At 44.7% G+C, this 27,394-nt stretch overlaps 1 protein-coding gene across 2 annotated transcripts in view; it reads right to left on the bottom strand.

Moving 5' to 3' along the window:
• RNF213 (ring finger protein 213) overlaps positions 1-27,394 on the bottom strand; it is a 1,978,231-nt gene that overhangs the window by 849,117 nt on the left and 1,101,720 nt on the right. For both annotated transcript variants that reach the window (XM_069199724.1, XM_069199725.1), the window contains one exon: positions 19,848-20,013. In XM_069199724.1, the coding sequence (XP_069055825.1) occupies positions 19,848-20,013 (166 nt within the window). The remainder of the gene's footprint in view (positions 1-19,847; positions 20,014-27,394) is intronic.

The following is a 27,394-nucleotide window of genomic DNA, read 5'->3' as shown; positions in this document are numbered from 1 at the left end:
GGTGGCCGGTCCAGTGGAGTTCGGTGGTATGGGTGAAGGTGATGCCGTTGCTGGTGGAGAAGATGGGATCGAGTGTGTGGCCGGCTGAGTGGGTGGGCGTTGTGACGACTTGCTTGAGATCGAGGTTGGCGAGCAAGGCTGAGGAGTTCGGACGTCGGTGTTCTCCAGGTGAAAATTCAGGTCGCCGAGGAGCATGTAGTCCATGGAGCCGAGGACGTGGGTGCTGATTGTGTCGGCGATGGCGTCGCAGAATTGTTGACAGGGGCCTGGGGGTTTGTAGACAAGGGTTCCTCTCAGGGTGGTGGTGACGTAAATCTGGAAGTGCAGGTGTTCGGTGGCATCGAGGGTGTCATGGGTGTTGGTTGAGATCCTGATGGTACTCCTGTGCACTATGGCGATTCCTCCTCCTGGTTTGCTGGTGCAGTCTCTTCGGGTGATTTTGTAGCCTTCAGGGAAGGCTATGGCGATGTCAGGTTCCGTGGAGGGGTTCATCCAGGTTTTGGTGAGGAAGGCGATGTCTGGAGAGGTTGAGATGAGCAGGTCCCAGAGTTTGACGGCGTGCTTGTGGACGGAGTGGGTGTTGAGGAGGATGCAGCTGAGGTGGTTGTTATGGGTGGAGTTGTTGTGGTGCTTGATGGCTTGGGTGCAGGAGAAGTTGCACATCCGGCAGGGGAAGGGTCCATGGGTGTGCCTCGGGAAGGCCTGGAAGCAGGCGGTGGGGTGGCCAGGGTTGAGAGCGAGGAGTTCTTTGTCGGTGTAACGGCGTCTGGAGGTGTGGGGAGTGATGCTGGGCATGGTCCAGGTGCAGACGGGCACAGACAGGCTTGCCTCTAGCACGCCTCTAGTGCGCCCGCTGCGCAAGGCCACGCAGCGGCTCCCATTAAGAAGGTGGGGTGGGAGGGAGGATCAGCTGGGGGCAGTGGGCAAATGGGGGCACGCAGCGGCTGGAGTGCGCAAAAGCGAAAAAATTCGGCGAGAAAAGCAGAATAAGAGAAAAAGGCACAAAAAAAGGCACAAACAGGCACAAAGGAACAAAAACTTAAAGAACAGAAACGGCACAAGGCAAAGAAACGGCACAAAGGCCCAACAAGCAGTAAAACGGTACAGATAATACAAAGCCACAACGAAGAGGAAAAACTGCACAAATTACCAACTACAGAATACAGAACAGACACACAATACTTACGCCAACCACTAGGCACCAGGGATGAGGAGCAAGCGGGTGCCTGCGGGTGGTGGAGGGCCTCGAACTCGAAGCAGCAGCGAGGGCGGGTCGGGGGCACGGAGGCAGACAGGAGAAGCTGTGCGGCGTGTAGGGTGAATCCTGGCCTTAAGTCAGGTCAGGGGTCACTACGTGCACTGGTCGCCATTAAGAAGGGGAGGTTGGAGGGAGGAGCAGCTGGGAGGCGGTGGGCAACTGGGGCGCGAGGGGTGCGGGGCCACAGGGGACGCAGCAGCGGGAGCGGGGAGAGCGCAAAAGCGAAAAAATTGGGCGAGAAAGGCAGAATAAGAGAAAAAGGCACAATAAGGGCGGCAGAGAGCAGAAAAAGGCACAAAGGCACAAACAGGCACAAAGGCACAGACACGGCACAAGGCACAGACACGGCACAAAGGCACAACAAGCAGGAAAATGGTACAGATAATACAAAGGCACAACGAAGAGGAAAAATGGCACAAATTACAAACTACAGAATACAGGACAGACACACAATACTAGACACCAGGGAAGAGGCGCAGGCAGGTGCCTGCGTGTGGTGGAGGGCCTTGAACTCGCAGCAGCAGCGAGGGCAGGGTCAGGGGCACAGAGGCAGACAGGAGGAGCTGCGCGGTGTGTAGAGTGAATCCTGGCCTTAAGTCACATAGTTGAACGCATAGCTTATTAGCTAGAGTTCTCAAGCTAATCTTGGCTTTAATTAATGGTGGATTTAGTGACCTGGAAGTTGATAATTATTCTTGGCAAAGACAAACTCAATGATGATTGATCAACAACATTTTTAGCACTCACTCAGGATCCAAGCTAATCACTGTGAGGAAATGGTGAGTATTGTACGATGCGGTTCTGAAAACTCACTGTGTGATAACACTTACAACTTCTTCAGGACCAGCAGGTTCCATTTGTCAAACCTTAAGCTCAATCCTGGATAGCCGTCTCTCTGAGCAGCAACGCATACACAAAGGAACAAATATCAAGCATTTTAACCACACCAAAACAGTTGAAGAAATAAAATGAGACATTCAAGCATCCAACATCATTTTATAAAATAAAACTGTATATTTTCATGTATTATTAGACACCACAACATAAAAGATCCATTGGAGGGTTCCAGAGATACAGAATTTACATTGTATAGTAAATATGCACTTTTTCACCTAATTGCGAACAAGTATTGGCAAATTCAATGAATTTGACACTTAGAAACATTTTCAAAGACAACTTTGAGCAATGGGGTCACTTAAAGTTACAACTCCGGCAGAGAGCCAGCCAGGGGCAAGGTCCAAAGAAATAGTTATCTCAAAGGCAGAACCAGTTTTCAGTGAGGTCCAGGCACTTTCATCCCCTTATTGTAGGTTTCTATGGAGTGGTCTCAAGGATACTGTAGATGCACTGCGTTGACAGAGGTCTTCCTGTGGCTACACCTTGGTCCACGGGCTTGGTGTGGCGGTCCTGACTAAAGGGGTAAACGTAAACGTAAGGGTAACCTTATCTCAAAGTCCTCTCAGACCTGGCAGAATTCCAGTCATCTGGTATTGTGGTCACGTTACACTCCTTCCTTGACCGATATCTTGCCTTCTGGGCGACCAAACTGTACTCTGACAACTCTCCCAGTCTACTGAACTTGGGTGCAACTCTGAGTATCGGGTCTGGGTCTCGGGTGCTGCACGGCAACGAGAAGCAGTGGTTTGAAGATTTAGGCTACTAGCTTGTCGAAGCAGGCTTCTTGGTAGCTTCCTCAGCCTTCGCAGCCCTGTGCTGCAAACAGTTCAGCCAACTGACCCTTGAGGTATCTTGCTTCTGCTAGACTCCAGAGATGACTTTACTACCATCAGGGCACATCAAGCACAGTCCCTTTCCTTTGTCAGCCACCAAGTACACCACATACAGTCCACACCAGTGCGGCCTCTCTTTGCTGTTTCCATGGTGCAGCAGGGCAGTCCTCTTTTCCTTCTTCCAGTCCAGACAAGATCGGCTTTCAGGGTGTCCTTTATGTCAACATAGTGCCTTCAGGTGGATGCAGCCAGTAGCCAATGGGTCACTAAGTCGTCTGCCTCCTAATGACCACTTCCTGCAAAGTGTGGCGTCTGGCTATTCCAAAATGCACCATTCTACCGACTTCCATTATATGAAGATCTCTTTCTCGACATGTGAAGCTTCCTACTCCAACCTATGTGCCCCTGAAATACCAGTTTGGCATCTAGTTTGCCTTCTCTTTCCCGAGTGCCAGCCTGTCTTGCTCATTAATTCTTCCAAATGATCCTCATTTGCTCCATCTTACATCCCCTGGGTACCAAATACTAGGGATTACAAGAAGCTAAACAATGCAATTTTGTTATGAGTCAATTTGACATACACATTTTAGGGTCAGAGCACTGCCACTAAGGTTTGGTTCGCAGGCCTCAGTGTACTCAGTCACAAAATAGAAGCATCATTCCAAAAACTTGGGGGTGACCCTACAAAAAGAGGCATTTCCTTACAATCATGAACTCTGAAGTTAAATCGAATGTATAGACCAATTACTATCAACTCTACAACATTTTACCTATTTCTGTTGTGTCATTTAAATAAAATGGAGTACAAAATTTTGAATTACAATGTTATTCCAATTGTTTACATATATGGAACAATGATCTTGCGGACAACATGTTATTATGATTAGAGAAATAAACTCCTGATGTCACTGATCTTATCAACACTGACATCCTGGAGATTTTCACGTTTTTTCAACAGTTATTACTAGGTCGAAATATCCTATTTTATACTCTGAAAATAAAAATAGATGAATGTTCCATAGGAAAAAGTCTTTAGAAAAATACAAACACTTGCAAGATGATAAGATGCCTACATATTGTTTTCCTTATTCCCTGTTGTTAAACGTGCAATGTTTTATAATTTAATTAACATGGAAAGGAGTGCTCAATAAACAACTGCAATAGACAAAGAGCAATACCGTAATCACTTTTCAAAATTATATCATTCAACAAAAATAATTCATCCAGACAATAATTCAATCCCTACTTCCTTTAGTTCTTCCTGGTATGAGTTAACAACTGAGGAAATAGACCTAATTATTGAACCTATTAACACAAGGCTCTGATGGCATACCACTCAGCATGCTCAAAATGAATCCAGTCATGTTGGGGAAGCACTTACACCTCCAATTTGTTCGATGTCTAATCTGATTCCTCTGTCAAGGAAGGGCAGTTACATCATTCCTCATTATATAAAAAAAAAAGGAGGTCGTAATTTGCCAAAATGTATCATCGGACAGCCTTTCTTGATATAATGGGGAGGATATTTGTTTAAACTGTTTTAGATCAATTAACAGCTTCGGTTGCATCTCATCCGCTGTTACACTGAAAAAGGTGGCTCTCGGGAAGGCTGTTCCACTATTTATAACATCTTGTGCTTAAGGATGGTAGGTGAGAAATACGTTTGGGAGCTCAAACTGAAGCTCTGAGTGACTTTTGCAGATTGTAGTAGCATGTCTGACAATATACATTGTACCACTGCACAGAATAAATTATTCAAGTTATGGATAAAGACGGAACAAATGCGGCCACTGATGAACTCACATTCATAAAATTGGTCTGCAAAAGATTAATCTGGAAACACTGAAGTCAATAATGGCTTAAAACAATGTTGCATATTAGCCCAATGTCATGTTCTCTTTATTAACCTTATTTCCCACATTTATTAAAAATAGTTAACAGTTAACACCCATTTTTCACAACCATGGAAAACAGAAATATCCACGTTAATGTACACTGAAGATTTAGTTTTATTGGATCTTACTCCTGTAAGACTACAAAGGCAAACTCATACCCTTTTAGCATCTGCCGAATAACATCACCTATTTGTTAAAGTGGATAAAGCCAAAATATGATAGTGAAAGCCCACTATTTGAAAGCCCCTAGTCACTGCTGTTCTTTTAATAAAACAGATTAGAAATAGTGAAAGATTATATGCACATGGGAGTGAATGTTTTGAATAATCTCTCATTGTCTACACATGATATGTTGCAACTATCTAAACCAAAATCCATAGAACAATCCACAGAATATGATCTATTACAATTTTCTGAAGATCAAGGCAAAAGAGATGTACAATTTTTATTTGAGGTGTAAGTGCCCAAATACCAGCAATATCCTATCTGCCAGTGGTTCCCAACCTTTTGACTTCTGTGTAGCCCCACTTTTTTATTACTGCAACCTGGGGACCCTCACAGAATCATTATTGGAATCAAGGGACCCCCCACTGAGTCATTTCTGAAAGCTGGGGACGTAATCTGTTAATATATCATTTAATTTTCTAAGTAGTCACTGACCCCCTGAGGAGGTTTCACTGACCCCCAGGGGTCCACGGACCAAAGGCAGGGTAGCACTGCTAAATGCTATTAAAACCCGGTCTATGTTCTTTAATGCAAAATTGTTAGCTTTGGAATCTCAGTTCTGGAAATAATATTTGGGCATTAGAAAATCCAGCTCTATTAAAATGATTCATCTTGGATTGGGGTGTATTGGCACAACACTTCAGTCCTACAGTAAGATTATTGGCTATTTTATCGTCGTTATGCATGGTCTAAATATTCATTAAAATGGTTGTATGGTGAGAACTTAACCATGACGTGTTAAAAAACATTTTTTGTTTGATTAAACCTATTTGGGATCATTAGTGAAGACATTTTACCACAAAAATGGTCATTTGTTGCGGCCGTGGTAAAAGTTCATAAAAAGTGGAGTAATGCAGTTTTATTTGTCAGTCGATATGTGTCCTTTACTTAAAAAAACATTTAGAAAGTTTACATTTAGACAGCTAGCAACAGATTAAAATGCTTAGCTTAAAAAGAATGGGAGTAGCACTCATCCAAGCTGTCATTTTTGTGGTTCTAATGAACAAGTTACTTAACTTTGGAAAAAAATTATCTGGCAGAGACATTTTCTAGTTGCAGATTCTTTACCTTAGAATGTTCCCCAGGCGTCAGATTGGATCCAGAGATTTTCCTTCGAGCAGTACCCTTGCGCGCCATTAGGTGGCATCGGTTGACTTCACGTCTAACGGTGTCGAAGTGGTCACCGTGATGGCATCGCAGTCGTATATAGGAGCCACCCTGGTGCGCTGACGTCAGTTTCTTTTGACGACTTTCCACGCCAGTAGCGCGGTGTCATGTAGAACACTGAGAATGGTGTGCCTGAACTAGGGCCCTGAAAAGGGAATCCCTGTCCCTACAAATCAGTTCGCAGTGCGTGGAGGATGGGTAAGCAATCTGCAACTAGAATATGTCTCTACCACATAATTTGTTACCGAAGGTAAGTAACTTGTTCATCTGATAGAGACTTCTAGTTTCAGATTCCTTACCTTAGAACGCGGGTTGGGCTGCGAACCAAGATCACACTAGAAAGTCCGTCAGGATCAAACAGCCAAAGAAGACGTCTCCTCGGATCTGACTGTCCAGGCAGCAATGCTTTCTTAATGTGTACAGAGATGCCCATGTTGCTTCCTGGCAGATGTCCGGGACAGGAACTCCGCATGCTAATGCTGTGGTGGCAACAGTTGCTCTGGTGGAGTGAGCAGGCAAACCCTCAGAGGGTTGCTTCTTTGCCAAAGCGTAGCTCATGGGTGCAGAGCACCACCCATTACGAGATGTTCTGCTTCTGCATCGCCCGTCCTTTCTTTCTTCGCACCCACATAGCCAACACAGAGTTAATCATCCACCCAGAACTCCTTGGAATGATCAAGATATAATGCCAATGCTCTTTTTGGGTCCAGGCTGAAGAGTCTCTCCTCTTCCTACGAAAGATGTGGGGGGGGGGGTGTAAAAAGTAGGCAAAGTCATGGATTGGCATACATGAAAGGGCGTGACCATCTTAGGAAGGAAGGATCCTGGTATGAACTACCACTTTGTCAGGATGGACAGATAAAAATCGTGGCTTCAAAGAAAGACCTTGAAGTTCACTCAGTCTGCGAGCAGAGGTGATGGCAATGAGGAAAGCAGTTTTTAGTGTGAGGAGCCACAAAGAACAATTATGTAGTGGCTCAAAAGGATCACACAAGATAGGTGAAGAACAGGTTCAAATCCTACTGCGCCATTATGAACGGGGTAGGTGGGAACAAATGGGTGCTTCCCTTAAGGAACCTCCCAACAATGGGAGACTTGAACAAAGAAGGTTGATCTGGCAGTCTGAGAAAGGCCGAGATTGCAGATAGGCAGCCTTTAAGAATGCCCAAGGCAGAGCCATGCTGGGCAAGAGAGAAGATGAACAGCAGAGCCTCAGACCGAGGTGCGGAAAGGAGATCAACAGACTTGTTCGTAGACCATGTCCCAAATTTGTGCCAACGACAGGCCATACCTTTTTAATGGAGGGACGCCTGACTGGCAAGATAACATTGCAGTCTTCGGGCAGAAGGTCAAAAGTTGTCAACTGCCGCCGCTCAATCTCCACGCAAGAAGGAGGTGACTGGACAGGTTCAGGTGGAGTATGGTCCCCTGCTGCTGCGACTGAAGATCCTCCCGAAGGGGTAGTCTCATCAGAGGATCAGTGGCCACGCTCAGGATACCATACTCTTCATGCCCACTGCGGAGCCACAAGGATTACTTGGGCAGAAGTGGTATTGGCAGGAAGGCGTAAAGGAGGTGCGGGTTCCACTCAAGACAAAAAGCGTCGCCGAGTGAGTGCCACCTTAGAAACACCAGAGTGCAAAACAGCTGACATTGCACGTTCTCTGCTGAGACGAACAGATCTAACCAAGGCTCTCCCCACTGCTGAAGGAGAGCCTGCGCCACCTCCTGATGGAGACGCCATTTGTGATCGACTATGAAACAACGGCTGAGTTTGTTCGTTCTGGCATTCAGAGAGCCCGCCAGATGTTGAACTACCAGGATATGCCCTGGTGTTCCAGTCACATCCAAAGGCGCAGAGCCTCTTGACAAAGGGTCCATGGCCCCACTCCACCCTGCGTGGAGCAGAAACACATGGCAGTGGGGTTGTCCATGAACACCTCCACCACTTTCCCTTTTGACAGAGGAAAGGAATGCTTTCAATGCAAGCCTGCTTGGCCGGAACTCCAAAAGATTGATATAGAGCCTGGACTCCACCAGAGACCAATGTCCTCTGATCTCCCCGCCTCTCCCATGTAGCCGCCCCATCCCAGGTGGAATCTGGTTGGGGAAGGGAGAGGGATTTGACACTGACCCAATCTCGATTCGAAAGCCACCACTGCCAATCTTCAGCAGTTCCCTCCAAGATATGGACCATGTCAGAGAGACTCCCCTGATGCTGCGCCCAGTGGAACTTAAGGTCCCACTGCAGAGCCTGTATATCCCATCTGGCATGTGTCGTCAGCAGGATGCAGGAGGCTTTGAGGCCCAGCAGCCTCATAGTCATTTTCACCCAAGTCCAGGAAAGAGGCTAAAACATTGGTATGATAGTCTTAGTCTGAACATCCTGAACTCTCTTTTCGGTAGGATAAGCCCGAAACTGTCCAGATCAGTTCCAATGAAAGGGAGTATCTGAGAGGGAGTCAGGTGTGACTTCTGCAGGTTTATAGTGAACCCCAGCGCATGCAGGAGGTTCGCCGTAGCCTGAAGGTGGGAGATGACAGTCAGGGGCATGCTTACCTTCAACAGCCAGTCATCGAGGTAGGGGAAAACTAAAACCTCTAACCTGTGCACATGAGCTGCAACCACCACCATCACTTTCAGGAACACCTAAGAGGCACTGGTAAGGCTGAAGGGGAACATGTTGAATTAAGAGTGCTCGTGACCTACCCGAATCGCAAGTAGCGTCTGTGGACAGGCAGGACTGGTATGTAAGTAAGTGTCCTGCAAGAACAACACTATCATCCAGTCGCATGGATCCTATACAGAAAGGACCTGAGCCAGGGTGAGCATTTTGTACTTCTCTTGTCTGAGGAAGAGATTAGGGCCTGGAGGTCTAGGATAGGGTGAAGGTCCTTGCCCTTCTTGGGCAGCAAAAGTAGCGGGAATAACAACCACAACCTACTTCTGGCACGAGGACCCTCTGTTTGGCTCCCTTGGTCAAGAGAAACACAACTTCCTGGTGGAGACGTGCCAAATGATCCTCCCATAAACTCTTGTAAGACGGTGGCATGGTCGGAGATGTATTCTCGAAGGGGAAGGAGTACCCCTTTTTGACTATTTGCAAAACCCACCTGTAAGGAAATGACTCCTTGGCATGGTTACCCCCTAACGTTTTGCCTTTGTTGATGCTAAGTTATGACTTGAAAGTGTGCTGGGACCCTGCTAACCAGGCCCCAGCACCAGTGTTCTTTCCCTAAACTGTACCTCTGTCTCCGCAATTGGCACAACCCTGGCACTCAGGTAAGTCCCTTGTGACTGGTACCCCTGGTATCAAGGGCCCTGATGCCAGGGAAGGTCTCTAAGGGCTGCATCATGTCTCATGCCACCCTGGGGACCCATCACTCAGCACATGCACATTGCCTCACAGCTTGTGTGTGCTGATGGTGAGAAAAAGACTAAGTCGACATGGCACTCCCCTCAGAGTGCCCTGCCAACCTCACACTGCCTGTGGCATAGGTAAGTCACCCCTCTAGCAGGCCTTACAGCCCTAAGGCAGGGTGCACTATACCACAGGTGAGGGCATATGTGCATGACCACTATGCCCCTACAGTGTCTAAGCAAAACCTTAGACATTGTAAGTGAAGGGTAGCCATAAGAGTATATGGCCTGGGAGTTGGTCAAACACGAACAGCACAGGTCCATAATGGCTACACTGAAAACTGGGAAGTTTGGTATCTAACTTCTCAGCACAATAAATGCACACTGATGCCAGTGTACAATTTATTGTAACATACATCCAGAGGGCATCTTAGAGACGCCACCTGAATACCAATCCGACTTCTAGTGTAGTCTGACCTGTTCCTGCCAGTCTGCCACAGACCAGACATGTTGCTGGCCACATGGGGAGAGTGCCTTTGTCACTCTGTGGCCAGGAACAAAGCCTGTACTGGGTGGAGGTGCTTCTCACCTCCTCCTGCAGGAACTGTAACACCTGGCGGTGAGCCTCAAAGGCTCACCCCTTTTGTTACAACACCCCAGAGCATCCCAGCTAGTGGAGATGCCTGCCCCTCCGGCCACTGCCCCCACTTTTGGCGGCAAGGCTGGAGGAGATAATGAGAAAAACAAGGAGGAGTCACCCACCAGTCAGGACAACCCCTAAGGTGTCCTGAGCTGAGGTGACCCCTGCCTTGAGAAATCCTCCATCTTGAGTTTGGAGGATTCCCCCAATAGGATTAGGGATGTGTCCCCTCCCCACAGGGACGAGGCACAAAGAGGGTGTAGCCACCCTCAAGGACAGTAGCCATTGGCTACTCCCCTCCCAGACCTAAACACACCCCTAAATTCAGTATTTAGGGGCTCCCCAGATCCCAAGAAATCAGATTCCTGCAACCTGAACCAAAGAAGACGGACTGCTGACCTACAAGCCTGCAGAGATGACGGACGACAACAACTGCTTTGGCCCCAGCCCTACCGGCCTGTCTCCAGAGTCGAAAACCTGCAACCAGCGACGCATCCAACAGGGACCAGCGACCTCTGAAGCCTCAGAGGATTGCCCTGACCCCCAGGACCAAGAAACCCCTGTGAGAAGCGGCTCTGCTCAACAATCTGCAACAAACTTGCAGCTTTTGTACAACTTTATTTTCCCGCCGGAAGCGTGAGACTCGACACACTGCACCCCACGCCCCGGCTCTACCTGCAGAAAACCAACACCTCAGGGAGGACTCCCCGGCGACTGCGAGCCCGTGAGTAACAGAGACGACCCCCTGAGCCCCCACAGCGACGCCTGCAGAGAGAATCCAGAGGCTCCCCCTGACCGCAACTGCCTGTAACAAGGGACCTGACGCCTGGAACCAACACTGCACCCGCAGCCCCCAGGCAACCCTCTGCCTTGCCCAGGTGGTGGCTGTCCCGAGAAGCCACCCCTGTGCCTGCCTGCAACGCTAGAGTGACCCCCGGGTCCCTCCATTGTTTTCAACCTAAAACCCGATGCCTGCTTTGCCCACTGCACCCAGCCGCCCCTATGCCACTGAGGGTGTACTTTGTGTGCCTTCTCGTGTCCCCCCCGGTGCTCTACAAAAACCCCTTGGTCTGCCCCCCAAGGACGCAGGTAGTTACCTGCTGGCAGACTGGAACTGGAGCACCCTTGTTCTCCATAGGCGCCTATGTGTTTTGGGCACCTCTTTGACCTCTGCACCTGACTGGTACTGAGCTGCTCGTGTGGTAACTTTGGGGTTGCCTTGAACCCCCAATGGTGGGCTGCCTATGCCCAGGAACTTAGACTTGTTAGTGTCTTACTTACCTGACAAACTAACCCTTACTTACCTCCCCTAGGAACTGTTGATTTTTGCACTGTCGACTTTTAAAATAGCTTATTGCCATTTTTACTAAAACTGTATATGTTATTTCTTTAATTCAAAGTTCCTAACTTACCTATGTGGAGTACCTTGCATTTTATGTATTTACTTCAAATCTTGAACTTGTGGTTCTAAAAATAAATTAAGAAAATATATTTTTCTATATAAAAACTATTGGCCTGGAGTAAGTCTTTGAGTGTGTGTTCCTCATTTATTGCCTGTGTGTGTACAACAAATGCTTAACACTACCCTCTGATAAGCCTACTGCTTGACCACACTACCACAAAATAGAGCATTGGAATTATCTAATTGTGCCACTATCTTACCTCTAAGGGGAATCCTTGGACTCTGTGCACACTATCTCTTACTTTGAGATAGTTTATACAGAGTCAACTTCCTACACCTGCCATTTGTAAATTGCATGAAAGGGTGCATGCACCCTTTCACTGATGGTCACTACACCAAGGCACTGTAAGTCACCCCTATGCTAGGCCCTTCCAGCCCTAAGGGCAGGTGCAGGTCCATTTGTGTATGGGCACCCCTGCAGGAGCAGAGTTGCCCCTACAAACTCCAGTTTCAATTCCCTGGACTTCGTAAGATGTCTACTGGGTAAGTAACATATTCCGTTCGGTGGCATGTATAGCTGCAGATACACATGCTTTGCATAGACTGAAAGGAGGCCACACTCAAAATAAGCGGTGGCTAGCCTGTAGGAGTTGGAGTGGTGTTTTAAGCAAAGCTTGTGGCGAGATAAAGACATCCACACAGTAGTGTTTAATAAATGTGTGTGCTGTGGACCATGTGGCTGCTTTACCTATTTCTGCCATTGGTATAGTTCCTAAGAATGCCAATGAAGCTCCTTTCTTTCTAGTAGAATGTGCTTTAGGAGTTACTAATAACTGTCTTTTAGCCTTAAGATAGCAAGTTTGAATACACTTTACTATCCATCTGGCTAATCCTTGTTTTGAAATAGGATTACCCTTATGAGGTTGTTGAAAAGCCACAAAGAGTTGTTTAGATTTCCTGAACTATTTTGTTCTGTCTACATAATACATAAGAGGTCTTTTAACATCAAGGGTGTGAAGAGCTCTTTCAGCAACTGAATCTGGCTGTGGAAAGAAGACTGCAAATTCCAATGACTGATTGATGTGAAATGGTGGAACTACTTTAGGTAGGAATTTTGGGTTTGTGTTAAGTACTATTTTATTTTTGTGAATTTGGAAGAAAGGTTCTTCTAAAGTAAATGGCTGAATTTCCCTAAAGGTTCTTAAGGAAGTAATTGCTACTAGGAAAAGCAACCTTCCATGAGAGAAACTGGAGAAAGCAAGGGTGAAAATGGTGGACCCATAAGCCTTGTGAGCACGATGTTAAGATTCCAGGCAGGAGCCGGTGGGCTCTAGGTGGAATAATTCTTTTAAGGCCTTCCATAAAAGCTTTTGTAATAGAAATCCTAAACAGAGATGTATGCTGTCTGTTTTGGAGGTAAGCAGCTGTTGCTGTTAAATGAATTTTAATAGAAGAATATGCATGATTTGCTTTTTGTAAATGAAGCAAATAACAGACAATATCTTGTATTGATGCTTTAAGTGGATTAATGTTTTTGGGTTGACAGTAATAAACAAAACGTTCCTATTTAGCTGCATAACACTGTCTAGTTGTAGGTTTGCGTGCTTCCTTTAGAATGCCCATACATTCAGATGGAAGCTGTAGATATCCAAATTCTATGACCTCAGGAGCCAAAGCACCAGGTTGAGCATACTGGGATTGGGATGCCCGATTTGACCTTTGTTCTGAGTCAATAGATCTGGTCTGTTTGGAAGCTTGTGATGTGATACTACAGACAGATCCAACAGTGCTGTGTACCAATGCTGACTTGCCCAGGTGGGAGCTATATTTATCATAGTGAGGGAGGTGTGACAGATCTTATTGACCAGTAATGTAATTAGTGGGAAAGGCGGAAAAGCATATACAAACATCCCTGATCAATTGATCCATAGAGCAGTGGTTCCTAACCTGTGGTCCGGGGACCCCTAGGGTCCGCGAAGCCTCCGCAGGGGGTCCGTGGCTGCTTCAAAAAATAAATAATATTAATAGATTAGGTCCCCAACTTTCAGTAATGGCTCAGTGGGGGGGTCCCCAGATTCCAATAGAGTCAGTGGGGGTCCCCGGGCTCCAATAATGATAAAGTGGGGTACACAGAAGTCAAAAGGTTGGGAACCACTGCCATAGAGCATAGCCCTTGGATTGAGGGTGTGGGTACCTGGACATGAAGTTTGGGCATTTCATGTTTTAGCTTGTGACGAAGGGGTCTAAGTCTGGGGGTCCTCACATTTGGAAGTATTGTTGAATCACTTGTGAGTGAATCTCCCATTCGTGTATTTGCTGCTGCGTCCTCCTTAAGAGGTCCGCTTGTTGGATGTGTATCCCTGGGATATACTCTGCTAGTAGTTGAATGTGATTGTGAATTTACCATTTCCAAATTGTCTGTGCTTGAAGGAACAATTGAGATGAGTGTCCCCCCCCCCACCCCCTTGTTTTTGCAGATAATACATTGTGGTCATGTTGTCTGTCCTTATGAACACTGTTTTGTGTGTGATCTGTGGTTGAAAATCTTCGAGTGCTAGGAACACTGCAAGCAATTCCAAATTGTTTATGTGATAAGCTTGCTGAATTGAGTTCCATTCCCCTTGTATGGTGAGTTTGTTGAAATGGACTCCCCAACCTGTCATTGATCCATCGGTTGTGATTATGGTCTGTGGCAAAGGGTCCTAAAATGGCTGTCCTTTTAATAAGTTGGTGTGATTCCACCCTTGCAGAGTGTGGTAAGTTTGGCGGTCCAACAACACTAGATCCTGAAGTTGACCCTGTGCTTGAGACCATTGTTGCGAGAGACACTGCTGTAGCGGTCTCATGTTTAGACGTGCATTGGGTACTATTATTATGCATGATGCCACCATTTTCAAGAGTTTCATGATCAACCTTACTGTGTAAGTGTGGTTGTACTGTGGTTGAGATACGAGATTGTGGAACGCTTGAATTCTCAGTGGGTTTGGATATGTTAATGCTGATTGAGGGTTCAGAATCCCAGATACAGTTGTATTTGTGCTGGCTGCACTCAAACGCAAACACCAAATAATCCAGAACACAGCCGCACGTCTCATCCTTGGCCTCCCCTGCCACAAACGAATCTCACCACACCTCAAATCCCTTCACTGGCTCCCCACAGACAAGAGAATCACATTCAAGATCCTCATCCACGCACACAAATCCCTCCACAACACCGGCCCAACCTACCTCAACGAAAGAGTTAACTTCCACACTCAACCTCCGATCAGCCGACCTCACCCTAGCCACAGTCCCCCGCATCCAACGCACCACCACAGGAGGCAGGTCTTTCTTCTACCTCGCCCCCAAAACCTGGAACTCCCTCCCCACCGACCTTCGCAAAACCAAAGACCTCCTAGTCTTCAGAAAGAACCTCAAGACATGGTTGTTCGATAAGTGACCCTCCCTGCCCCCTCCCCCCCTGATTCTCCCTCCCTCAAGCGCCTTGAGACCCTCACGGGTGAGTAGCACGCTCTACAAATCTTTTTTATTGATTGGTAATTGATTGTGAATTCTAGCTTGTGTAGGATGTCCACTGTGTATGCTGTTGACAGGTTTGAATTGTGCTGGCTTTTATGAGCCAGTCGTTCAGGTAGGGAAGGACATGTATATGTTGTCTTCTGAGGTATGCTGCAACCATTGTGAGATATTTGGTGAATACCCTTGGTGCAGTTGTTACTCCAAAGGGTAGTACTTTGAACTGGTAGTGCTTGCCTACTATCACACAGCTTAGAAATCTGCTATGTGCTGGATGTATGGGAATGTGGAAATAAGCATCTTTTACATCTAATGCTGCCATGTAGTCTTGTGTCTGTAGCAGAGGACTGATGTCCTAATGAGGGACCATGTGAAAATGCTCTGACAGAATGTACTGATTGAGGGGTCTGAGATCCAAGACTGGTCTGAGAGTACCATTTTTCTTTGGTATGAGGCTATATACTCCTGACCCTTGTTGGGATACAGGTACCATCTCTATGGCACCTTTGCGTAGAAGTGATTGTACCTTTTGTTTTAATAAATTTAGCTGTTCCAGAGAATGTCTGTGTGAACGAGGAGGAAGGTTTGGTGGAACAGAGTTAAATTCTAGGCGATAAACATGTTGGATAATTGATAGAATCCATTGATCTGTAGTAATGTTTTGCCATTTTTAGCAAAACGTTTCCAGTCTTCCTCCCATAGGAGATGTATGCTCTGTGGGGATGTGTAAAAAGACACTATTTGGTTGAGGTGGAGGAACCTCTTGGAGTGGTTGATTTACCTTTCCCTCTATAATTCTTTCCTCTGTAAGAGCCGCTGAAGGAGTCTCTGTTGTACAAATGTAGCCCTTGTTTCTGTTGGGATGTCGATGGCTCTGAGGTTGATGGTTTGAAGCCATCCCTAAACTTGGTGAGGCCTGCGAAAAGTTCCCAGAGTAGGGGTAGTTTAAAGTACACCCATAGCTGTAGCTGTATCAGAGTCTTTTTTCAGCTTTTCTTTGGTGGTATTGGCTTCTGGGCCAAATAAGTGTTGCTTATCAAAGGGCCTATTTAACACTGCCTGTTGTATTTGTGGTTTAAACCCTGAAGTTCTTAACCATGCTTACACTGGTATTGATACCCCTTGCTGCTGTATCTTCTGCATCTATTGAAGATCTAATTTGGTTATTAGAGATAGCCTGCCCCTCTGTTACAATCTGCTGTGCCCTTTTCTGGTGTACTGGTGGAAAGTACTGCAACAAATCTTCCATCTCATCCCAATGAGATCTGTCATATCTTGCTATCAGTGCCTGAGAGTTTGCAATCCTCCAATGATTAGCAGCTTGAGTTGCTACTCTTCTCCCAGCTGCATCAAATTTACAACTTTCCTTGACTGGGGGAGAAGCATCCCCTGTGGATTGGCTATTTGCCTTTTCCTTGCTGTACTGACGACTATAGGGACAGGTGGCAGTTGGGCTCTAATAAAAAAAGGATCTGAAGGTGCAGATTTATACTTTTTGTCTACACTTGGCGTGATAATTCTAGACTTTACTGGCTCTTCGAAAATGCACTCTGCATGTTTAAGCATGCCTGGGAGCATAGGAAGACATTAATACTCCTAATAAGTAGATGTTAGTGTGTCAAATAAGAAGTCATCTTCAATGGGATCTGCTGTATGTAATTGCACCTTGTGATACGCAGCTGCCCTAGCTATAACCTGCTTGTAAGCAGTGGTATCTTCAGGTGGAGATGGTCTTGCAGGGTATAAATCAGGATCATTAAAAGGTATGAGATCATATAAGTCCTGTGGATCTATATTCTGCTGAGTATCATCTAAATTACTCCCATCTGTTGAGATAGGGGATTGTGGAGAAAATTGTGTAGGTGAAGGTGGTGGTGGAGTATCTGGTGGTGGAGAAGCGGGACGTAAAGGAGAATGGGTTGTGAAAGCTGTTGTGGTGCTTTTGGTTTCTCCTTTTACTTAAATATTTGAGCAGGTGAAGGCCCAGCTTCTACAGTCTCTTGGATAGAGAATGTTCTCTTGGTTGTAGGAGGAGAAGCAATAATTCTTCCTGTGTCCCTATGCATATGGATTTTTCACTGCTTAGCATCCATTACTTCCAATATTGGCCTTATTTCAGAAGTCTTCTCAGTAGTTAGAGCATATTTTCCACCCACAGGCTTCAGCTCTGGAAGTTTGGAAACCAAATGTTTTTAGTCAGGCTGAAAATGTCAGCTCTGAAATTGATGGTAGTTTTTTCAGCTCCTAAGTGGAAGTCTCTGATTTTCGGCTCAATCCTGAAACAGGTATGGCATGCTGTTTGGTCGGAGCCAAATGCATTTTGGTCTTCTCTTTCAATGCTGAACCCAAAGGTTGGTCATCTGACTGTATTTTTTGGGTTCGACCATGGCCGGCAAGCAGTGGGGGACCAAAAACCGGTGCTAACGTCTTTTTGGTTGTCTTTTGTGAATGGGAAGGGGCTGATGTACTCATGTATTGCACCGTTGGAATGGATTGGCTGTCGCCACCAGAATCTCGATCCGAATTGGAGTCTGCAATGGAAACTGCAGTTTGATGACCCATCTCTTCTTGTGCGTGTTCTTCGCTGAAAATGTTGGGCGTTTGATCCGACAACTTGGATGCCATCGCCAACAGACGTGCTCTTCGATCCCTAAGAGTCTTCTTCAAACAGGAGGATCGTCACGCTTCACAGCTTTCTTCTCTATGATCTGGAGAAAGACAGAGTTTGCACTTCGAGTGCTGACTGGTGTATGGAAACTTGGCGTGACACCAAGGGCAAAAGCGAAACAGAGTCCGTTACATCAGCCTGACATTATTTGACAACCACGACTCTAAGTAGGCCAAAGAGGGGTGCGGTCACCCGACAAGGGCGTTTAATCGTCCCCGACGATTACAATCAGATTGAATGTAAGTTAGAAAATGCGACTGAGAACTATACTGACGTTTATAGAAAAGAAGAGAGAAGTTCAGATAGTACTGAACCGAGATCTACCGGAGCGAGAGGAAACACGTCCAAACCCGACGGCTGAAAGAAAACAATCTGACAAAAGACTCGATGGCCATGCGCACTATCACCAAGAGGAGGAGTCACTCGATCTTGTGACTCGAAAACCTTCTTCGAAGAAAAACAACTTGTAACACTCCGAGCCCAACACTAGATAGCAAACTTATGCAACGCATGTGTATCTGCAGCTACACATGCCACCGAACATACATATGTCATGATTACTGAGAGCTTCCTTCCACCGCCAACAGCCGCACCATAGCCACCATTTACCACGCCATTGCATTTGTTGAACAGATGATAACACAGCACACAATCAATTCATTTAATTTATTTTGAAAAAAGTGCTTCCGCAAACAAAATGTCAAGATGTTTCTGCTGAACACCTTCCATTGGACAATTCCCCTCAAAGCAAACAACTGCCCAATATACGCCTGTTGTCCATCCCCCTCCTTACTCACATTACCATCCTATTGCTCTCAATGGTATCCTGAGCGCCATTTTGGAAAGGAATTTACGGCAGTCATATTCATTCTTTTGAAACACAATGTCTGAGAACCAGCTGGAATAAAATTTTGATTCTCTTAAAATTCAATCCTCCATCTATTAAACGCCTGATTGTGCAATACAAAGTGATATGCATAACATAACCTTTATCATCGTAGTTATAAGGTACCACTGCTTCATTTGCATATCATCCAATACTATTGCTAAACACATATTTGATAATGTTCAATAGAATAATCTCCTATATTATTACAGATTGCATAAATCCCAAACCTAGAATTTGTATTAGCATATATCAAATAAACTGCCAGAACAAATATCCAAAATGATGTAGTACTGCTAATGTGTATCACAATACAACTGTATATCTCTAGTTGCAAACATGGCATATATTGTACAGACCACACAACAGTCAGGATTATAAAATTACCTCTATAGTGCCCATGCAATAGCTACACAATGCGTCCCTCTCTTTGGGTGACCCCGTACCAGGCAGGGAATATATAAAGTGACTAGTGCTATGCAAGCTACACTATTAGAGATTAAAGCGCATAAAGTCTGACAAATATAAAGTAAAATGTTGCATTGCTGAATTCACAAGAGTTGCAATAATTTACAGTAAACAGAGCTCCATTTCTTATAAATGTTCTATATACATCCGACCATAAAATGTCCTATACAGTACTGTGCGGCAAACAGGTCTCCCTATGATACCTTGAAGTGCCTAATAATAAAGTGACGTGCTATTTATTGCAATTTCTCGGCAGCTGTAAATGTTCTTTAATTGCACATAACCATCCCTCATTACCTATCATATAAAGTGTCAAGTGCTATCATAAAGTCAAGAGTATAAATCAAGTAAAATGCAAGTAAGTAGTTGGTATATATATGGCTGGTCAGTCCTGCCACTTAATAAAGTGACCTGTGCTATAAACTTCGACATCATGGCTACTAACGATGTTCCAGAATTGCACATAACCATGCCACATTGACTATTATGTAGAGTATTGTCATGAAGCAAATAGTGTGCAAACTGCAAATTAGTATCTATATGCTACCTCGATGTTACCAAGTATTAAGTATTATTTCTTTTATATTTATAGGAAAGCACATATAAAAAGACAGGTAGACAGGATGTTTTACCTTCTAGAGCTTCCTTCACCCAGGTTGTGAAATCTTTTTTTCGTGTTACCACTTCCAAACATGCTCTGCGTTTTTCTGTGATCTCTGCCAGGACTTGTTGGGTCTTCATGAGCTCAGGAGTTATGCAAGAAATTGTCAGCTGTTTTACATTCTCAAATTCATCAGCCTGCAAAAGAAGATTGTAGCAGCAGTGAGAGACAAATCACCAGAAGAATATTTATATTTGTAAGAAGAGATGTTTAATTCCATTAGTGCGAAGCACATTAGTAGCTCATCTAATTTGTGGCTGCCTGATGTTTGGTTTAAAGCAAAGTGACCACATCACACTTTTACTGAAGTCCTTCCATTAGCTCTCCATCAAACAATGATCTGACAACTTCAATGCTTTATTCCAAATGCAGAAAGCAGTGTTCGATCTAGCTCCTCGATGTCGTTCAAAGCTGTTTGATCCATATGAGTCTTCGAGGTATATTAGTTCACAATTACCCACGAAGTGTTATTGCTTTGTGAAATATGGATTCTTCAGTAGGTATCCATGGGGTGAATGTAAGGAATTTCCCTAAACAGCCCCCCTGACAAAAAGAAAAAGTACTGAAGTTCTATAATACGGTCACTGTCCACCTGTTATCCTGGCACTATGGACGCCAATTCTTTCAGCTGCAGTATCCCAACTTGTCACTGTTCCCAAAAGACTCAAAAAGCAAAGGCACAGCATGCAACATCACTCGCTGAACTGTTCAAGGTAAGCTAATAATTATAGGATGATGCCATACATGATCTGACAAATGATCCACTAATCTACTGTAGTATAAAAGTAAACTCAGCCTTATTTACAGGAGTGTAGTCACACCAAAAGCCTTGGTAGCAAGGCTCAAAAATCCTGTAAGGTTAGACAGGAGGGCTTGTTAGATTTGAGCCTCTGAAAGATACTACACCTAGAAAACTGCAGTTCATCATCATCCAAAAAACTTTATTCGATTGTTTTTTGCAATCATAAAAGTCATTATACATTAAAAAATACAATTTTCAGAAGAAGGAGGAAGGATGCAGAGAGTAAAATACGTATAAATATGAATATAAATATAAACAGGTTAAAAATTTAAAAAAAGAAGTCAAAATTAATAAACAATTTGATTAAAAAGTAACACAAAAGACCTCAAATATAGTACTTGAAAGTCTCACCCATTTGCCTCAAGACATTTTCTGGCCTTATTTACTGAACACAGGAACAGGGCTAATCCATTGCAAACCATGATAGATGGAAGGGATAAAAGGTACAAGAAAGCTGGACGACACTGTTTAAAATGCATTAATTTTAAAAGTGGTATCACAAACATTTTCCTAAAAGTTGAATAATATTTGCAAAAGAGAAGTGTGTGCATTGTATTTTGATCAGAGACATTATCACAGTGACTTTTTTCCAATTGTAAAGACCAGTCATTGATCAGGGGGAAACTAACGAGGCGATGAAAGGACTCTAGTCTCAAGCGCGTAAGGACAAACCGATGTCTTGGGTTCGTGACTTTCATAAGTATGGTTCCATGCCATTCGTTTGCTGTATCATATGGTTTCTCCTGACACTATATTTATTTGCCTCTGCGTCCCATCTCAATTCGGCCAGATGGGTGAGGCAAGTGATTTTCAGGTCTTTCCTGGAAATTGTTTTCAATTCATCTGGGGTAAAAAACAACTCGGGGTGGCCTAGTTTAATAAGAAAGTGCTTTATATAATTTAGCCATGGAATTTTGGACGAGTAAGTAAGTGCTAGGGCATCTACTATGATAGCCCTATTCAACCTCGCAGGATCTGAGGTCCATACTTTATGCCAGAGTAGGATTGGTTGGATACGAATGAGATCTGTGAGGTATGTTACTCCCATTTCTGAATGGCATACTACTGTTGATGTTGATTGTGGGACACTTAGAACGGTTTTCAGGAGAGCGTTTTTGATCAGCTGTAAAGTAGTGCAGTCTCGATATCCCCAAAGTCCAGCCCCGTACAGTGCTACTGAGACACATTTCGCATTGTAAAGAGTCACCATGTCTTTGGGAATTACTCTCCCCACCCTTTTAGAGAAGTTTTTTACCGCCATTACGGTTTTTGTAAATAACAATTTTCTCGCTTTTATGGCTTGTACCCATGTACCTTTATCATCGAACACAATGCCTAAATACGGGAATGTCCCTGTGTTGACTAGTTTTGCACCTTTTAAATCTATATGGCAATTCTTTGTGCGGCATCTAGGATATGTCATAGAAAAAGTTTTAGTGTGATTAATTTTGAGGCCCAAGACGTCCATGCAGTTATCAAAGGTTGTAACTAATCTTTGCAAAGCAACTGGGGTGCGGGCCATCAGAACGGCATCATCCGCATACAAGAGGGCCGGGATCTTCCGAGAGCCTACTCGTGGAAGATCACCACAGGCATCGGAAAGGGCCCCCTCTAGACTGTTAATATACAAAGCGAACAATAGGGGAGCTAATACACAACCTTGACGCACCCCTTGTTCAATGGGGAAAGATGAGGTGCATTCCCCTTGACGCCCATAGCGGACCTTGGCGTTTGCACCAGGGTACAGTTCCCTGATAAAATGGACTATGGTGGTATCGACCCCCATGTCCAGCAAGATGGGCCACAATTTTGAATGCACCACACAATAGAATGCAGAGGTTAGATCGACAAATGCGAGGTATAATGCTCCGGGCTTGGCCCTTGTATATTTACCAAGTATGATCTCTAAGTTAAGAGCCTGTTCCGTTGTCCCTATGCCAGCCCTAAACCCATATTGTAGATCAGAGAGGATATGATTTTCCTCCATCCAATCTTGTAATCTATTTAAGATGATACGTCCCGCAATCTTTGCAAGTGTGTCAAGCAATGAAATAGGACGATAACATGCGGGATTATGGCGATCTCCCTTTTTATAGATTGGAATAATTATAGACTCAGCCCAGGTCGAGATGAAAGTAGTTGAACAACAGGCGCGTAGCACCTGCGTCAATAGTGGACCCCAGAGAGAAATATTAGATTTATAGATATCAACTGGGACTCCATCTGGGCCTGGGGCTTTCCCGCTTTTACTTGCATTTATAGCGTCAGTGACCTCGTTTTGAGTAAATGGTAAAATGAGGTCATAGGAGTCTAGTTTAGGGTGATTTATTTCTAGTGCCAAATTTTCTGAGGAGTATATGGCGGAAAAAAAGGCAACCCACTCTTCTTCCGTGATGGCAATTTCGATTTTTGGTATTTCTTCATCACATAGGAGCGGGGAATTCACAATTTTCCAGAATGTTACATTATCGTTCCGGGTGCTTGCATCATAGAGGGATTGCCATGCCTCATTTTTTAGGTTCTGTTTTCTTTTCTTTATGGCATTTTTATACTCCTTCCTCTTTGAACTTAATTGGCGTTTATCCGGGTTTTGTGAATGTAAGTGACATTTTAAATTCTTACGAGCTTGTATGCATTCAGCATTGAACCAACCTTTGCCCTCTTTCGCTTTCGATTTACTAAAAGTTGCCTTAAGAGACTGTTTCATACCAGCCGTGATTACCATGAAGGCCTCGATACAGTCTTGTGGACTTGCGTTATCTGCAAGGCAAATATTAAATTTGTTGGTATAATTGGTCACTAGTCAGTTTATAAAACCTATAGGTTCAATGTCTGACCACCGGATGGTGTAACCATTTCTTGCTCCCAATTCAATATTTTCTACTATCTCTTCCGTGTCCCTATGTATAAAGACATGTTGGGGAAATGTAAGGCCTACGATTTGAGGATTATGGTCGCTAAATATGGTGTCTTGAATGTCGTAGTCAAGTACATAGGGAAAAAGGTTATTGGAAATTAAAATGAAATCAATTGTCGTGTTAGCTTGCCTACCGTTAAAAGTGGGCTTCAATTGTGGCCTACCCTGAGTGAGGCAGTTGCATAGGATGAGGTCAAGGCTAAATAACACTTCATTCATCGAGTTGCCTGAATTGTTGTGTATGAAGTGTGATGAATCATCCTCACCATCAGTGGCGTGAGGGCAGTAGCCCTTAGTTGAGCTGGGACACAAGTATATGTTAAAATCGGCTCCCCACACAATATAAGATTGTTTATTTGAAGAATCACATACTCAGTCTATATCATCCTGGAGGAGGTTAAGTACTGCTCGAAGATCTTGAAAATTGAAATTGAAATTATTATAAAAATTGATGACCACCAGTTGTGCAATATTTTTTAAATGACATGAAATCACTTGATAAAACACTTTAGATATTAGAGCAATATCCTTAATTATATCACACTTATTGGATATAAAAGTGCACAAACCACCCTTAGCCCTGCCCCGTGCAGAAGAAACGGCTGGAGTATGTAATGTCCTCTAGCCATTTATGTGAATCGGATTCACAGACCAGGTCTCTTGGAGGCATACCCAGGGGAAGCGCTGGATGTATTCTAACCAGGCCTCATTCTCCACCTTAGATCGGAGACCAGCCACATTCCAAAATAAAAAAGAAAGATGGTCTTTCTGCATTGTTTTTGCCTGGCCAGCAAAAGACTTATCAGTTATCTGAGTTTTCCCTGAAGTAATAATGGATTCTGTGCATACCAAAGAAGTCAGGGCACAGGTAGAAGTTTTTTTTGGCAGGGCTCTTAAAAAGAATTCTTCATTGACAGGTTGCCTAAAAGACGGTTCCATATCCGATCGTTTTTCTCCAGCGTCTGCTGCCGAACTGTCTCTGCCCAGATGGGCGAGGTCCAATATTTCTGTAGGGTGCTTAAATCTGCAGGGTTCCTTGTCAGATAATAGTCAATCAGTATCTTCCATACTAAGCCCCCAAAATCTGTTCACGGTAGGAATCATATATTGTGACTCAGGCCTGGTTCTATGATCCTCAGGACAAAGGGCAGGTCCATCATAGGTTTTGGTGCTCGTATAAAAGAAACCCAAAGGAAGCAGGGCAACACCATGGTCAGTAATCTGGTGTGGACTTAAGCTTCTTAAAATATCTTTAACCAGCGTAGGGGTTTTAAATGAAAGAACTACACAATCGCCCTTGAATATTTTACGATTTCTGCCCACCCATTTTACCCTTCTGCCCATCTTAATGTCTTCAAAAAGTTTGTTTGTCAGGCCAGGTTTCAGGCGAGTTGCAATCCAGTGCAGTGCCTTGTTCCTCAGAGCTGCCCATGATTCCCCCCGTGCTCCGGAATAAGTGGGGACATTGGCAAGGACTGCCACGTAGGGGGTTGCTGCAGGCGGGAGGTCAAGTATGTCTCTCCCGGTTAAAGGGGCACCCTGATAAACCTTGGGAGTAATTACGTGTTCCCCTCTTTTTGGCGATATTTTGTGGGATTGGACAATGCCAGTTCTTTCGAGTGAGGCACAAGGGTCAACTTGTCTTTGGGTAATCTGAGAAATGGGTGGTTGGGTCTGGTGCGTTAAAGGGGGCCTGGCATTAAAATCAGTGTAGCAAAGCTGTCGTGCAGTTGAGGTTGAAGGGTTTATTAATTGTGGGTTCAATGTTTTAAGCAGATAATCCATTTTCCCCTACAGTTGGGTTAGACGTTCCATTACTTGATCAAAGCGTGTACTAACTAATTTTTTCTAGAGCAGTCAATGGCTCGGCGCTACTAGTTTTCCCTTTCACTGTATGAGATTTATTCTTATGGTCAGATTTTTGTTTTTGAGGGCACGATTGAACGTTTCGGATGCATGCATTTGGTTGTATATTCGAGGAGCCATATCTAACGTTCACAAGCGGCTCTTGTTTGGATGGTATATCCTTCCTCGCTAGTTGGGGTTTCTTCTTACGTTTTGGTGAGGGAGGAAGGTCATCACCATCTGAGATAAAATCGATTATATCTTGAATACAACCATTAGTAGTTTTAGACTGGATTTCGCTTCCGGATGCTCAGGAGTTGTTGTTAAAGGGGGAGGGTTAGGGGTTACTAATGACCTGTTCTGGGTGAGTATTTTCCCCTCAACATTGGTGATCTGTTTGTCGATTTCTCCCATTGCTCCTGAGATAAATTTCAGAATTGAAGTATGATTTTTTTGAAGTGAAATATCATTTGCACTGGATTGTTTCCTTTTTCCCATTGTTACTAGCTGCCTTAAGCGCAAAAGTTCTATGATAATTGACTGTTAGGTAAGAGTACACTTAAAGGTGGAATAAGAAACTACTGCTTTTGGGAAGATGGAGGCGGAAAAAGGCGAAGTGCAGGCTGCAGAAATATAATCACGGAGCGCCAAGAAAGAGAGACACAGTACCTGTTTTGGAGATATAGATACCAGGTCCTGAGCTCGCGGGGAAGATCTCAGGGGGGTAGCCCAGCCTCTGCCGGCCGCTGACCGGTGCAGGATGGGCCCGCCCTTGGCCCGGGCGCCGCCCGCGAGCGGGAGCGCGAGAAGAGAATTTAAAGGGCTCCTGCCCAATTGCTCCGGTGCCGCTGCTGCCGCCTCCTTCCTCGGCCACAAACGCGCCTCCCGCGGAGCGGGAGCGCGAGAAGAGAATTTAAAGGGCTCCTGTCCAATTGCTCCGGTGCCGCTGCTGCCTCCTCCTTCCTCGGCCACAAACGCGCCCTCCCGCGGAGCGGGAGCGCAAGAAGAGAATTTAAAGGGCTCCTGCCCAATTGATCCGGTGACGCTGCTGCCGCCTCCTTCCTCGGCCACAAACGTGCCTCCCGCAGAGCAGGAGCGCGAGAAGAGAATTTAAAGGGCTCCTGCCCAATTGCTCCGGTGCCGCTGCTGCCGCCTCCTTCCTCGGCCACAAACGCGCCTCCTGGTAACTAACAATGTTTTCTTCTGTAGCATTGGATTTTTTTTTACTGATTATGTGTGCATTAAGATTAACAAAGCAGTACCAAAATGAAAATTGGGAAGGAGACTCACCTTAATCGGGTTTCTAAACAACACTTATTTTACTGTCAGTTTTGCAATGTACATGAAGATGATACTGATTAATAAAAAAACATGAGTGATCCTCCACTTTGCCACTCTGAAGCACTCTTTCAGGACAGTCTGTCAAGGAGCTACCATAAAGCGGGCTGTGAGTCAGACAGACAGCAGCCTGTCCATCAGACTGTTGGCTGTCGCAATGGAGGAGACTTACTTCCATAAGAGTTATGTAAAACTGTCCAGTATGGCAAAAGTCTTTAGTCTTGTGCAAGTAACATCTCAAACATAATTTGATGCTGAGTGACTGTAAGGTTGTTTACGCCACAACTGTTATTAACTACAGGAAGAAAGTAGGCAACAAAATATGTTTATTTAGATTAAAGGAAAATGTTATCCTCTGAACAAATCTGAAATCAGTTCTGAATAAAAGTTTATCCTTGTACAAACATAGGTAAGACTCTTCACTTGAAAAGGCTTAATTATCACTTGCTCGTCTTGAGGTGGTGATCAGAAAAAAGTAGGAAACGACAGGTGTTGGGCCGAGGCTCTATGAATGGGGCTAAAAGGTGCATCATTAGCTATAATAGTACTGTATTCAACTCCCATGATAGACCACATCTTGATATCATTGTAAGAGATCGAGAAATCCATTCATGGA

Source organism: Pleurodeles waltl, chromosome 7, assembly GCF_031143425.1.
Source record: "Pleurodeles waltl isolate 20211129_DDA chromosome 7, aPleWal1.hap1.20221129, whole genome shotgun sequence".
Classification (NCBI taxonomy): domain Eukaryota; kingdom Metazoa; phylum Chordata; class Amphibia; order Caudata; family Salamandridae; genus Pleurodeles; species Pleurodeles waltl.
The sequence above is the reverse complement of the archived record's forward strand: the minus strand, read 5'-3'. Positions and strand labels throughout refer to the sequence as shown.